The following is a 15,068-nucleotide window of genomic DNA, read 5'->3' as shown; positions in this document are numbered from 1 at the left end:
CTGCTTTGAGCAAGGAGCAGGGAGCGCTGCCCGCCCTTATCTGAACAGGATGCCCAGCTTCCCCCTCTGCTGCCATCCTCAGGGACAATTTTAGTCAAAACCCTACAGATGTTGTTGCTTCCCTGAGTGAATACATAGCCTTTAGTCACTGCCAAACAGCACAGTTCCAGTGCTCTTTTCCAAGCAACGACTTTGACGACAAAGTAGATATTTTTGGAAGGACCTTTTAATGATCTGATAGCAAAACAAAGTCAGTCTTACACAAGCAGTGCAAAGTTTGCTGCAGGGTTGAGCTTTGATTGCTTGTGGTTGATTATTGACTCCAGAAAAAAAAACAGCAGCTACTTAGCTTATGCATCCTGTTTGTAGGCTAACTTGAAACAGAAGATCTCATCTTCTGCTGCTCACTCCGAAACCCAAAGTAAGTCTTAACTGAGGGACAATGAAGCTTGGACCTGGGTCATTTATGATTACTATTTATTCTGCCATTAAAGATTTTTTTGTGTGTGTGTGTGCTTGCTGATCTTTCCTACATCAAGGGAAAGGGGAACTCATGATATGTTGTATATGGTATTTTCTGATATATGAAGACTTGTGCTATCAACAGTGGTTGATGTAATAAAGACATTCAGACAGGCCTTGGGATATTTTTACCATCCTGACACCAAACTGTCATTAGAAGAGACAAACTACTAATTAAAATATCAGTCACATTTCCTCTTTGTCTTTCTTACAGTTGATTCCATTATCTGAGCTCTTTGCTAGCATAGAATTATGATTCTGTTTTTCAAGTGTAGTTACAGAGTAATTTGTGTAAAACATCAGAGAGACATATCCATGTTTACAATTTGACAAACTGGATTTATGTGCATAGCCTATGTGTTTTTCTGTGTTAAAAGTACAAACATCGGAAACATTGGACTCATTTTGGTGAAACTTGAAATCTCTGATAATCTGTTGTGAAAGGCTAGTCTTGAGAGCCAGAATATTTACTTCTTCCTGGCTATTTTTAGAAAGATGAAAACCACAGCTGTTTTAAAACTCCACACTACAAAATATCTATCTTAATAAAAGTTGCAAAAGTAATTATAAGAATCTATTTAGCAAAATTATTTTTTTCCTATGTTTTATACAGTGTAGTATACCATATTTCCTTACACCTAGACATCCACTTGCATAGTTATGTTGTCCGGGCTGTTTCACAAGCATAAAAGATTTGTATTAATTTGACTGAAAATTTGGGTGATACAATGTCACTTCTGTTCCTAGACAGACTGAGAATTGTTCTTTGAATCATGTTTCATGTTGTAAAATCTGCTTTTTGTTCATGTTCTTCCATGGTTTCTCCAAATTTTGTATATTCTTCCCTTATCAGGCATGAATGCCGCAGCATGGAAAGTGAACAGTAAGGGATATTTGTTTATTTATTTAGTGTCCAAGAAAAATGAATATTCTTACCAAATATTTTTTCCACAACTGTAGCCTTGGCTCTGACTCAGAGACTGCACATAGCTTTACAATGCCTTCATGCTGGAGCAGGTTAGATGTACACTCTGTGTTTACTTGCTTTTTTAAAAGACGTTTAAAATTTTTTAAAGAAGTTTGTGATAAAATTGTATGATTGCTGAAGTGGAAGACCTAAATTGTCCTCCTCAGGCTTCTGTTCATTAAGGCAGAACGGAAACACAGCTATACAAGTTTCCTCTTATTCTTTGGATCAGCAAGTTTTTCTCATACTAGGGCAGAGATAAATGGCAAGTTTTAATCAAGATCAGAAGAAATAATTGTGGACAGAGGGTAATCATAGTCCAGTAAAGCATTAACTAAAAGTGAGAAAGAAATTCTGATTCCAGAGAGATCTTAAGAAATAAAAGAGCAGATTCTTCCTGGAATTCCTTTAATTATGGTGGAACTTCTTGGAGCGAAGTTCTTGGAGTGAAGTCATCGTGGAGTTATCACTCGAAAGATCAAGATCAAGACTTGAGAGTTTCAGAAATGTGTCACCTATGTGACTGATTTTTGTGTGTGACACAGTATTCCCCAGACCAAGTTCAGCCAGCAGCTGTACCATGCAAACTTTGAAACATTTTTCCAGATTCTTTTAGGAGGCAGGCTGGATTAGATAACCTCCAAAGTTCCTTTCTTTTGCTAATTTTGTTATGATTTGTGAGAGCTAATGAGGAATTTAAATCTAGATTTACATTTCTGATATGATAACAGCAAGCTCAAGGCCAAGAAGTCAAAGTTTGCATTAAGTGACTTTAGAGCACATAGAAGAGAGAATGACAGTTCCATATTTAATTTCTGCTCCATATTATCTCTTTTTTCTTCCAGGGTTCTCACAGTCTCTCTCTGAAATGGCTATGGTGTGTCTGTCAGACTTTGAAGTTTATGCTAAAAAGTATTTACCTAAGACCACCTGGGATTTTTTTGCAGCGGGAGCAGATGATGGAACCACTCGGGATGACAATATCCTGGCATATAAAAGGTAATGTGAAGGGGAAGTGAGGGTTATTATACTGGAATCTGTTAAATTATGTTTGTGTGCAAGTATGTGTGGCATTCATGCTCAGCTTTCACAAGCAAAGAAAAAATATCTTGTCCTCTCTGACTGATCCCCAAGCAGAATGCACCTACCTTTATGACATTCACTGCACCCTCTGATGCTAGCCAAAATAAGAAACAGACTGTATGAGGCATAATGGACATTGAGGATACAGGCAAATGGTATGACATGGTTTGAAAGAAAAGAGAATAAGTGCCTATAATAGAGTGAGAGGGTTTCTATAAATATATCAGCAGCAAGAGGAAGAGCAGGGAAAATGTTAGCCCGCTGCTCAATGGGGAGGGCGCCTTGGCAATGGAAGATGCAGAGAAGGCAGAGGTACTAAATGCCTTCTTTGCTTCGGTCTTTACTGCTAAGGGCTAGTCCCCAAGAACTACAGAGCCCAGGTAAAAGAAAGATAAATAGACAACAGGAAGACCTTCCACTGGATAAGGAGGATTGGGTTAGGAATCACTTAGGCAAACTGGCCACCCATAAATCTATGGGCCTGGATGGGATGTACCCAAGAGTGCTGAGGGAACCAGCAGGGGTTATTGCTCAGCTGCTCTCCGTCATCTTCAAGAGGTCATGGAGAGCAGAGGACGTGCCGGAGGACTAGAAAAAAACAACGTCGCTGCAGTCTTCAAAAAGGGCAAGAGGGAGGAGCCAGACAACTACAGTGCAACCAGCCTCACCTCCATCCCTGGTAACGTGATGGAGCAGCTCATCCTAGAGAGCATCTCTAGGCATGTCAAGGAGAAGGAGGTGATCAGGAGTAGTCAGCATGGATTCACCAAGTGGAAGTCACGTTTGACAAACCTGATAGCCTTCAACAATGGGATGACTGGCTGGATGGATGAGGGGAGAGCTGTGGATGTTTTCTACCTTGACTTCAGCAAGGCTTTCGACACCATCTCCCATAATATCCTCTTAGGAAAGCTCCAGGAGTATGGACTGGGCGAGTGCACAGTGAGATGGACTGAGAACTGGCTGGATGGCAGAGCCCATAGGGTGATGATAAATGGGGCTGAGTCCAGTTGGAGGCCTGTGGCCAGTGGTGTCCCTCAGGGGTCAGTACTGGGCCCAGTGCTGTTCAACCTGTTCATCCATGACCTGGACGAGGGCACGGAGTGCACCCTGAGCAAGTTTGCAGACGACACCAAGCTGGGTGGAGTGGCCGACACTCCGGAGGGCTGTGCTGCCATCCAGAGGGACCTGGACAGGCTGGTGAGTTGGGCAGAAAGGAAACTCATGAGGTTCAATAAGGACAAGTGCAGGGTCCTGCACCTGGGGAGGAATAACCCCAGGTATCAGTACAGATTAGGGGTCGACCTGCTGGAAAGCAGCTCCACAGAGAGGGACCTGGGAGTCCTGGCTGACAACAAGTTACCCATGAGGCAGCAGTGCCCTCGTGGCCAAGAAGGCCAATGGGATCCTGGCCTGCATCAGGAGCAGTGTTGCCAGCAGGTGGAGGGAGGGGATCCTGCCCCTCTCCTCAGCTCTGGGGAGGCCACACCTGGAGTATTGGGTCCAGTTCTGGCTCCCCTGTATAAGAGGGATGTGGAGTTTCTCGAGAGGGTCCAGTGGAGGGCAACAAAGATGATTAACGGAATGGAACATCTCTCATACAAAGAGAGACTAAGTGAGCTGGGCCTATTTTCTCTGGAGAAGAGAAGGCTGAGAGGGGATTTGGTTAATGTATATAAGTACATGATGGGCGAATGTAGGGAGGAAGGGGCCAAACTCTTCTCAGTGGTGGCCATTAGGCCACCACATAGGACAAGGGGAAATGGGTGTAAGTTGAAACACAGAAAGTTCCATCTGCATGTGAGGAAGAACCTCTTTCCTGTGAGGGTGACAGAGCCCTGGAACAGGCTGCCTAGGGAGGTTGTGGACTCTCCTTCTCTGGAGGTCTTCAGAACCTGCCTGGATGCAGCCCTGTGCCACATGCTCTGGGTGTTCCTGCTGGAGCAGGGGGGTTGGACTAGATCATCTCTAGATGTCTCTTCCAACCTTAACCATTGCATTCTGTGAGATGTAATGGAGAGTGTGTGGTTGCCTGCAGGAATCCTAAGTGTGAATACTATGGGATTTGGAAACTGTGCTGTAGAGAGTGAGGGCAAATACTGTGCCATGAACATAGAGAATGATGTAGTGGAAGACAGAGACCTGGGATAATTTGTGGGGAGGGGGCACAGAGAGAACAAGGGATGTAAAGACTGGTGAGCAGAATTGGGATGTGCAAGAATGATGTATTGTGGCTCATGAATGGGAGTATGAGATTAAATATAGTTACAGCTGGCTGAAATATCCTGTGAAAGCAAACAGAAAGGAAGAATCATTTTCACATGACTATGCTTTGTTTACCAGCTCAGATTCCTATGTTATGTTGGGTAAACATCAAAATCAGAAAAGCCATTGGGCAGCTACATCACTGAAGAGTGTTTTATTGCTGTTGTTTTACAGGATTCGTTTTCGGCCACGTGTACTGCGTGATGTGTCTGTGATGGACATTAGGACTAAGCTCCTGGGAACTGAAATCAGCTTTCCTGTAGGAATTGCCCCTACAGGCTTCCACCAGCTTGCATGTCCTGATGGAGAGAAAAGCACCGCAAGAGGTACTCCATTTTGTTGCTTTCTAGCAAAAATGAGTTTGTGGAAAACTCAGTAGGAGCTGAGGATGATAAGGAGCTCTTAGGATGATTTGTAGTGTGATGGATAGGTCTCAGCCTGTAAATTTCTTGTGGGAAAAAACTCCTGTTGTGAATCTGGATAGCTGACCGCTAGGAATACCTTTGCTCACATTTGGGTTTCCGTATAAACAGATTGCATTTGGTAACACATTCCTGTGAGGTAGTAGTAATCATAAACTGCTGTTTTCAAAAATCAGTTTCAAAATGAAAAAATACTTGGTGAATTATTTCTTCCTTTCCTGTATTCTTAACCATCATCCTACAACACTGCATGGTAAAAGTTGCCATTTTTAAACTCGGAGACATGTATGCCAGCTGGTAGAATGCCATGTTGGTAGAATATACATAAAATAGCCATGCAGGTTCTCTCTTAACCATATATGAAAAAATCTTGTAACGGGTACCTGATAGGACTTCAAATCCTAGGATAGGTATTCAAATAACATTGATTCTGACTCTGTTAATATCTCCTAAAGCAGCCAAAGCCATGAACGTTTGTTACATTGCCAGCACATACTCCACCAGCAGCCTGGAAGAGATCTCTGCGGCTGCCCCGGGTGGTTTCCAATGGTTCCAGCTCTATATCCACCGCAACAGGATGGTTTCTAAGAAGCTGGTCCAACAGGCAGAGGCCTTGGGTTTCCAAGGCCTCGTCCTCACAGCTGACCTGCCCTACACTGGCAAAAGACGTGATGATGTCCGTAATGGCTTCCGGCTTCCTCCACACATGAGCCTGAAGAACTTGGAGGGAGCTTTTGAGGTTTGTAAAATGATGAGGTTTCCTCATTCACTGTGCTGGTATATACCACATGGGAAAAAAAACACCGAGTATCTTTTACCTTGACATCTGGGGAATTTTTTCTCCCATTCTGGTTCCATACTATTCCAATTTGACCTCCTACTGACCAGGATTCCAGCTTTAAAATCTCAGCCCAGCCTCCTTAGAAAGAAATTTATTTCCAAGTCTTTTTAAAATATAAGCATGAGGATAAGAATGATGTAATTAATGCCTTCTTTGCCTCAGTCTTTAGCATCCAGATCAGTTCTCCTCAAGATACTTGGTCCTCTGAGCTGGGGGAAGATACCTATGGAGAGCAGAAGAAATCCCCCATAATTTAGGAGGAAACACTCAGTGACATGCTACTCTACTTGGAGACTCACAAGTCTATGGGACCAGGTGGGATCCACCCAAGGGTTCTGAGGGAGCTGGCAGAAGTGATTGCCAAGCTGCTTTCCGATCTATCACTAGTCCTGGTCAACAGAGGAGGTCCCAGATGACTGGAGACTTGCCAGTGTGACTCCCATCTACAAGAAGGGTCAGATGGAGGATCTGGGAAACTACAAATCGGTCAGCCTGACCTTGATATTGGGGAAAGTTATGGAGTAGAACATCTTGAGGAGGATCACACAGCATGTGTGCAACAACCAGGGGATCAGGCCCAGCCAACATGTGATCATGAAGGGCAGATCCTGCCTCACCAACCTGATCTCCTTCTATGACCAGGGGACCCTTCTAGTGGATGAAGGAAAGCCTGTGGTCATGGTCTGCTTAGACTTTGTAAAGGCCTCTGACACAGTCTCCCACTGCCTTCTCCTGGAGAAGCTGGCAGCAATTGGCTTACACTGGCAGACTCTTCACTGGGTGAGAACCTGGCTGAATGGCCAGGCCCAAAGAGCAGTGGTGAATGGAATTAAATCCTTTGGATGACTGGTCACGAGTGCTGTTTTCCAGGGGTCAGTGTTGGGGCTGGTCCTCTTTAATATCTCTATGGTTGATCTGGACAAGGGGATCGAGTGCATCCTCAGCAAGTCTGCAGAAAACATCCAGCTGGGAGAAAGAGTTGATCTGCCTGAGGGTAGGTAGAGTTGATCCCTCTGCAGAGGAATCTGGACAGGCTGGAGTGATGAGTTAAGACCAACTGTATGAGGTTTAACAAGACTAAGTGCTGATTCCTGCACTTCAGTCCCAACAACCTCATGCAGCGCTGCAGGTTTAGGGGCAGAGTGGCTGGAGAGCTGTGTGGCAGAAAAGGATCTGGGGGGTTGATCCATAGCTGGTTGAACACAAGCCAGCAGTGTGCCCAGGGGGACAAGGCAGCCAAGAGCCTCCTGGCCAATATCAGGAACAGTGACCAGCAGGACCAGGGAAGTGATTGTCCCCCTGTACTCAGTGCTGTTGAGACTGCACCTTGAATACTGTGTTCAGTTTTGAGTCCCTCACTATAAGAAGGATATTGAGGTGATGGAGTGTGTTCAAGGAAGGGCAACGAAGCTGGTGAAGGGTCTGGAGCACAGACCTTATGTCTGAGGATGCTGAGGTTATTTAATCTGGAGAAGAGGAGGCTCAGGGGAGACCTTATTGCTCTCTACATGAAAGGAGGTTGCAATGAGGCAGGGGTCGATCTCTTCTACAGAATAACTACTGACAAGAGGATGTGGCCTTGAGTTGCACCAGGGGAGGTTCAGGTTAGACATTAGCATTTCTATATGAAAAGAGTAGTCAAGCATTGGAACAGGATGTCCAGGGAAGTGGTGGAGCCACCATCAAGAACCATGTGGACGAGGCACTTAGGGAAGTGGTTTTAGCAGGCATAGTGGTGAATAGCTTATGGTAGGACTTGATGATTTTGAAGTTTTTTTCCAACCATAATGATTCTATGACTCTCCCCCAATGACACACTCTTCACAGAGGTCATGGACAAGATGTTTAGAAAGTTTAATTAGTCTTTTTTAGATCTCCCTTAAACTCCTCATTACAACTTAGAATGAGATTTCCATGCTTCATGGCTGCAGGGAGATGACCGTTCTGAGTATGGACTCCCACCCAACAGCTTGGATCCTTCCATTAACTGGAATGATATCCACTGGCTGCAGAGCCTTACTCATCTGCCTATCATCGTTAAAGGCATCTTGACTAAAGAAGATGCAGAGCTGGCAGTAAGACATGGAGCTCAGGGTATTATTGTGTCCAATCATGGTGGAAGGCAACTGGATGGAGGACCTGCCACGGTAAGTGCTACACTTGATGTCCTGTGAGTATTTGTTGTGTGCATGCTTGTGCTAAGGTGGATGTCTGTATGTGAATGGCTGTATACGACCTTCTGGTGGATTTTGTGTTTGTTGCATGTCCATGAGCATGTGCAGATGTCCTTCAGCTTTAAATTGGTAAGCTGCATGTCTTGGCATGTGCTACCCACACAAGTAGTTTCTCAGTTTCTTTGGAGGTTCTGTAAGCAGCACTGAGTCCGTATTAATGCAGAAAAACCACTGTCAGTAATTGGTCTAACAGTAAAAGTTGGTTTGCCTATGTCTTCATCAGGTAGTACAGTGCACACATACTTTTTGTGCAATCTATCAGGAAAAAAATGAAGCTCTGGAGTTGAATATGTACAAAGGAGAGTATAATGTATTCTCATTATTAATCTTTGCCAAAACATGCACAAACAATACAGCTAGGTTTAATGAGAGATCCGCATGTGTATTTACAGACTCAAGACTTTTATGAGTCAACAGAAGGATAACACACTTGGGGAAAATTCCCTATTTGTTTATCCATCCAAAAAATAGGTTGTTAGGACATATGTGTATTTCACTGCTTTAATTGGGCTTCATTTTTTCTCCCTGTGCTTTACTGGCAGTAAATGATCAGTTTTTCCGATTGTTTGTTTTACATTTTTGTACTGCAGAGCAACCCATTTTTGGTGACTTATTCTCTTTATTTTACTCTGGAAAATAAAAGTACGCACCAGGGAATTCTCTGCTATATCAAGGACAGCAGTATTAAAGAAAATTTTGTTCTAAATGCTAAAGACATAATAATAGACATGACATCCATATTAAACTGCTCTTCTATCTTAAACATTTTTTTTTCCATAGACAGACAATCCAGCAGAAACATAGCCTTGCCAGTCTCTTCATATCAAGTCTGGCAAAAAAGGCTTGCCACTGTGCTTGGCGAGCTACTCCTAGACAAATTTCAGCCTGAAATTCTGAGGGGAAAAAAAAAGAGCAACTGGAGAAATCTCCTTTGTAATCTTAGTTAGATCTGTTCTACCTAAACATGAAAGGATGAAAGGAAGGTAAGAGAGTGTAAGACATCACAGCAAGGGGATATTTAAGCTTGCTGAGGAGGGTTAATGAGGTCTGGCACAATGTCATGTCACTGGTTATATTGCCCTTGGGACCAGAGCCAGTATCTCTGCATGGTGCTCTGCTCTATGGAAAGGATCTTGGGAATGAAGAGGCTTAGCCAGGAGGAAATGACGTGTAGATTGCACTACATAGTAAATGAAATAGCTGCTTTATGGGGCTTGAGGAGACTTCCAACAGATGGTCACTAAAATTAGGCGAGTTGGAAATAAAGAGGCAGAATTGGACATTAGCCTTTTCACAACATATTTGTTGTTCATTATTGCCTCATATGAAAGCATGATATTATCAACAATTATTTCCATTAAAATTTATTTTTAAAATCCTTTAAAAAAATGGAAAGCAAATGAAACAGTTTGTGACTTACCAGAATGCTATCAAAGTATTCTAGCATAGAGAAAGTATTGGAAAAAGGGAACTATCTGGCAAATTTAAAATGGAACTGTACTTTATTCTACAGCTTTTGGTACTGAGTTATTTGTGATGTGTTTTTACATATCATTTTGAGAACATATGCTAGTAAATTATTCCATACTGTCTGTCTGGTTCACATTTCTCACTTGTGTGTCAGGATCAAAAGCTGACTTTCAGCATGAAACCTCCTTCTTTGCAGATTGATGCTCTGGTTGAAGTTGTGGAGGCTGTACAAGGCAGAGTTGAGGTTTATTTAGACGGTGGAATACGAAAAGGCAGTGATGTATTAAAGGCACTGGCACTGGGAGCAAAATGTGTCTTTATTGGAAGACCAGCTTTGTGGGGGCTTGCTTACAAGGTAAGGAAGGTTGAGGTTTGTATGTCTCCTTCTCACACTCTGCTGCAGTCTAAGTTACTTTAAAAAAATCTCATTGAGACAGCTTTCATCAGTGAGGAATCTGAAGCATTTTTTACTTTTGCTGAATTTTTAGTGAGAATGCCCGCAGCTGAATCAAAACCAGACATCTTGTGTGATTAAAAATAGTAGGGAACTTTATGTTTTAAAAATGCTTTTGAAGTTGAAAACATTGTCTCGTGGGCTTGATTTCTTAGTGTTGCCATTTGGTGCTAAAATATTGTAGGAGTCATGGCCATTTTTTTCCCTGTTTTTTTTTTTAAATAGGAAGTGGTCTCTGCTTGTTGCAAAGATGTTTTTGAAAACTTTATCTGCTTTCTGTTTACCAGGAAACAATATATGGTTTTAGTACAGCAGCTTAATAGTGATGTTATGAGTTCTTTTTAGAAATATATGGAGATCTCTATCCCCCCGATGTCTTTTTTTTTTTTTTTTGGCAGGATGAGCACAAGTCCTGTAGGAACTTAAGTGTGCTGCTATCATCCATTCCACCTTCTACCATTTGAGCTTTGATGCTTCCTCAGTATTAGAACATTTGTTTGATCCCAAATCATAAATCAGGCTTCTGATGCAGAAGATTAGTATGACATATTGAAAAGTAAAATGTAATTACATACTGTTTTAATTTGCAAAGCTTTTGCTTTTTAGCCTTGGGATTGGTATGTTCAATGATCTGCTATAAAAAAAAAAATTTATGATACAGAAGTATTTTCTGTCTTTAAGGTGAGATATCCAGTGGTGTGATCCCTGTAGATTCTAGAAACTAAATTTAAGCAAGAAATTGACTGAATCTTGTGAGAAATCTGGAAGAGCTGACAGTTCCAGTAAACAGAGAAAAGAGGCCTACAAGAAAAGGGCATTTTGTGAGTTGCTGAGTTGCCTGCAATTTTTCCCTTATGGGAACAGACAGCAGATGGTATTTTTTGAGTTCAACAGTATCTGAGTATCCTATTCCATAAGATATTCCTATACATACACGTCTGTGGCATTCCCTCAACATGCAACAGGGGAAGGGCAAGGACAAGCAGTGACATTTTCTGCACCCAAAGCATTCATTTTAAGAAATAAAGAGAAAAATAAAAGAATATAAGAAAAGGAAAAAAAATTCCAATATTTTACAATAAGATAAAAACATATACATTTTATGCAGTTTGAGCTTGTTGATGCCATTTGTTTGGAGAAAAATGCACAGTCTACTATTTCATCCCTGCATCTGAGTAAACTAAAGTTTTTAAAGCTTTGCCATTTATAAAACTCTCAGTGCTTCATAAAATACTGTCAGCATTGCCAAGCTTGACATTTTAAAACAAGCCCATTGGCATAAGTAATCTGAAAGTTAAAAAAAAGAAAAAAAAAACAGCTAGAAAATGTCAGAAGTGAAAAACAGCTTTGTTTTCTTTCCCTGTTCAGATATATCACAAAAAGAAAAAGCATCTAAATTAATTTATGATGAACCCAGCCCATCCATCATATCATTTCAAGTGTTCATCTGCATAAATGACTAGAACTGGCACTGATTTAAGGGACTGTCCCAGCTCTCACAGTGAAAGCATCCTGCTGCACAGCTATGGGCCAGTGCTCCTTTCACTCTGACTGCTTTCTCTGTTGGAGTAGGGTGAAGAAGGTCTTCAAGATGTTTTGAGGATTTTGCGTGATGAGTTTCGTTTGTCAATGGCCTTAACTGGTAAGCATTTTGCAGGTTGTTTTCAACGGGTGATGCAGAGGGTGTGCATGCAATAGTAGCTTCACATCCAAACAGACTTAATGAATCAGAAAGAAAGCATGTGAATTGTGCTGGTATTAGCTGAGATATTCTTTTCTTCTTGTGAATCCACTTTGCATTTTATGTGCCACAGCAGTGAAGCTTATAAGGGGGAGTAAGCGAGGAGCTTTCTGATCTGATTTAAATTAAAGAAATGCAGAACTGCTAAGAAGACCTAAACAAAAGCTGCAGATTCTGTTCTGCTCGGAATTGCATGTTTTCCAGTATTTGACAATCTGTACTGGAGTAAAATGCAGCCTTTTTTTTTTTTTTTTTTTTTTTCAGCATGACAAGTTCAGAAAAACCAGATTCAGGATTTTTCTCTAAGTGTGAGAGATGCCAACGTGCTAAAAGGCCTTTCCAGACTTTCACTGGCTCCCAGATCTGGAACTCTTACTTCTGCTCTCTCCTATAAATGCCATATTTGACTCTCATTGAATAGCTAATCGGTGCCATTTTGCCTCCAATGGCACCCCAGAAAAGTACAATGTATGTTTTACTCCTCGGGTCCTGTGTAGAAGAATTCAGGCATCAACAAATGGTCCTATCCCAGTTCAGATAATGCTTTAAAGACATTTTTATTGCCTTAACTGCAAACCCAAATAGGTGGCAACCCTGCCTAGGAGAGACAGGACATCTAGAGTCCTTTGGAGTAATTCATGTTACTTTTTCTTTGGGTTGCTTCTGCAAGTAGTAAAGTTTCTTACAAGCATTTTTTCTGAGAGGGAAGCTGGCAAGAGAGCACTGAAGTCAGGAAGAGTAGCAGGTCTTTTGGTTGGGGCTGTGAAAATTCACCTTGGATTTAGCTGAAAGAAAAGGCACTGGAAGTTTCCATCTCTGGTCAGTTTAGGCATAAAGGTCCTTCAGTCCTGTTTCTTTACTGTATCCCTTTTACTCCTGGCTGCATCAGATCATTGCCTGCACAGCCTGTAATAAGGATCCCTTTTTTCCTAATCTCTAAAGATCCTTGTATGGGAAGTCTAGTGCCTAAGCAGAAGATGCCACAGACTAGCAGAACTTCTGTGAGGTGTTCAAATGCCAACCTCTTCCTCCGTGGCTTGTACAGGATTAGCTTGTAGGGTGAGATTCTGTGAGAAGATCTTCCAAGTTTTCTCCACAGTTTCATTCTGTCATTAACAAGTTTGAATTCTCTATTTTATTTCAGGTTGTTCTAGTGTCTCAGAAATTGGCCGGCACCTAGTTCAATACTCAAAGTTGTGAACAGCCTCCGGCAACACCCTCTGAACAGAAGCAGCTCATGCCAACAGTTGAGGTCCCAAAACAGACTGAAAATAGAAAAACGAAGTGCAAATGCTCAACCTATAACATACTGCTGATAAAACCTTCAAAAAGCACCCAAGGAAACTAGGAAGACCCCATGCTATCAAAGATCATCCTTTTCTTTCATTGAGACCAATAAGTTCTTTAAAACTGCAGATAATTGTTACTTGCTTAAATACATTTACTTAAAACTGTCTGTTCCGTGCCATTACCTGTGTTGTGCCTTGCTCCCAAATTCTATTATGTCTAGCAGTCAGACATGCTATGAACTGTGTTCCTTGCTTCTTCTGCATGATCTTTCTACCTAGTCTGACTGCAAGTCCAGCTACAGGTCTGTCTTTGTGGAAGAACTGTACCGCTACCTCCGGTAGTTTCACTGTACCGGACATATTCATAGCAGACTGGAAAATTAGATCAGCCAACAACTAACAGGTACCCTGGCTTCCCTTTACAGTAGGGTCATCTTCTGCACTGCTTATAAAAAGAGAAATGAAATCAATAGTGACCCCAGAAATACCCTGCACTCCCAACAGCACTCCTGGATGTCCTTTACATCACAGTTAATTCAGAGCATCCTCAACAGAGCAACACCCAGGCCCTGTCTAGCTTCAGAGCACAGCATAAGGTTGTGGTAGTGCATGAGTAACTCACATGGTGCCCTGCTGACTTTGCCCATGGATGAGAGCCGCAGCAGTGCAAGCTAACAGCTCAAAGCTGAGGTCAAAGGTGCTTTTAACATGAGACCTGCATGTTGTATTTGTCACTGGAGCCTAGTGGAGGGCAGCATAATGGGCTGCTGCCAGTGTAAACTCATGCTCTCTGACATAAAAGAAATACATGCTCATCAATCCCTTTCCAAGTTTTGGCCTGAGACACTGGTCTTTCCTCCTTGTAAGGAAGCACGGTTTGGGCATTGCCACACATCCAGCTTGAACTGGGAATGATGGGCTCCCATTCTTGTACACAGGCAGCTCTTCTTGTGATTCTGCTCTCCAAAATCATTTGGCTGTGCAAGAAGGGCAATACTTCAACCATTAATTACTTGAAGGAAGGTGCACAAGGAGTCCTTGGAGCACAGACCTATGCAAGTTTTCAAACTCTAATTGTAATTGTAAGTGGCAGAGTTTCAGCAATAAAATGCCAATTATCCTTGCATGAAATTATCAATAAGCTTCTGAGGTCAAGATATGCTCCTGGCACACCAGAAATGTGACTTTCCCTTAGGAGTAAAGTGCACGTGTACCCTCACTTCTGCTGAACATGCTGCCCCTCAGCTCCCAGTGCACAAGTGGCAGCCCCAGCACCACCTCCCATTGCACCAGTAATCAGAAGAACAAAATGAAGTTTTTTTTAGCCTTCAACTTACTAGAAGTGACGCTTCCAACTTATGCAATAGAACTAGATGAAGGTGCTTACTGACAGACCTGAATCAACTGACTGAGCTCTGGAGAGGAGATCCAACATGTAGTCCCTGGCACATCCAGGCAGTTCCACATTAAGCATTTTCATTGTTTTAGATAATGGTTCTGGCTCTCTTACTCCACCATGTTTTAATTATCAAAGAAAAAACAAGTCACAAAAAGTCAGTCATTGCCAGTGACTAACTTGGGGCATTGAGGCACTTCCAGGGCTCAGGACCTTAATGGTTTTCATTGGAACAGCCTGCTGCTTCTGTTGCCACTAGCTGGAAGTTAGATGGAACAGATGTCTGTAGCAGAGAATTTTTGGTGAATGTTGCTGCGGTCTTGTAAAGCTAATGCTGTGAAATAGGAAAGTAAATGGTGGGAAACTTGGACAACTGCACTTAAG

General features: G+C 42.3%; 1 protein-coding gene across 2 annotated transcripts; it reads left to right on the top strand.

Moving 5' to 3' along the window:
• The first annotated feature begins 355 nt into the window (after positions 1 to 355).
• HAO2 (hydroxyacid oxidase 2) lies at positions 356 to 13,455 on the top strand. Of its 2 annotated transcripts, none has more exons than XM_026054260.1 (8): positions 356 to 421; positions 2,335 to 2,488; positions 5,012 to 5,163; positions 5,718 to 5,998; positions 8,032 to 8,247; positions 10,001 to 10,159; positions 11,831 to 11,900; positions 13,144 to 13,455. In XM_026054260.1, exons 2-8 carry the CDS (start codon positions 2,358 to 2,360, stop codon positions 13,197 to 13,199), a joined length of 1,065 nt encoding a protein of 354 aa, XP_025910045.1. In that variant the 5' UTR covers positions 356 to 421; positions 2,335 to 2,357; the 3' UTR covers positions 13,200 to 13,455. The 2 variants fall into 2 exon arrangements, with proteins under 2 accessions (XP_025910045.1, XP_025910044.1); XM_026054259.1 differs by having other exon boundaries at positions 5,715 to 5,998.
• Positions 13,456 to 15,068: the final 1,613 nt, after the last annotated feature.

This window comes from Nothoprocta perdicaria, unplaced genomic scaffold (genome assembly GCF_003342845.1).
Source record: "Nothoprocta perdicaria isolate Ctin4 unplaced genomic scaffold, notPer1 scaffold_120, whole genome shotgun sequence".
Classification (NCBI taxonomy): Eukaryota; Metazoa; Chordata; class Aves; order Tinamiformes; family Tinamidae; genus Nothoprocta; species Nothoprocta perdicaria.
This window is presented reverse-complemented; position numbering and strand designations above follow the sequence as displayed.

What these genes read in the sequence shown, in the direction of transcription:
- HAO2 (XM_026054259.1), top strand. Translation starts at nt 2,358, where the DNA reads ATGGCTATGGTGTGTCTGTCAGACTTTGAAGTTTATGCTAAAAAGTAT. An exon ending in AATATCCTGGCATATAAAAG is followed by an intron (nt 2,489 to 5,011) that starts GTAATGTGAAGG and finishes GTTGTTTTACAG; the next exon opens with GATTCGTTTTCGGCCACGTG. An exon ending in AGAGAAAAGCACCGCAAGAG is followed by an intron (nt 5,164 to 5,714) that starts GTACTCCATTTT and finishes TATCTCCTAAAG; the next exon opens with CAGCCAAAGCCATGAACGTT.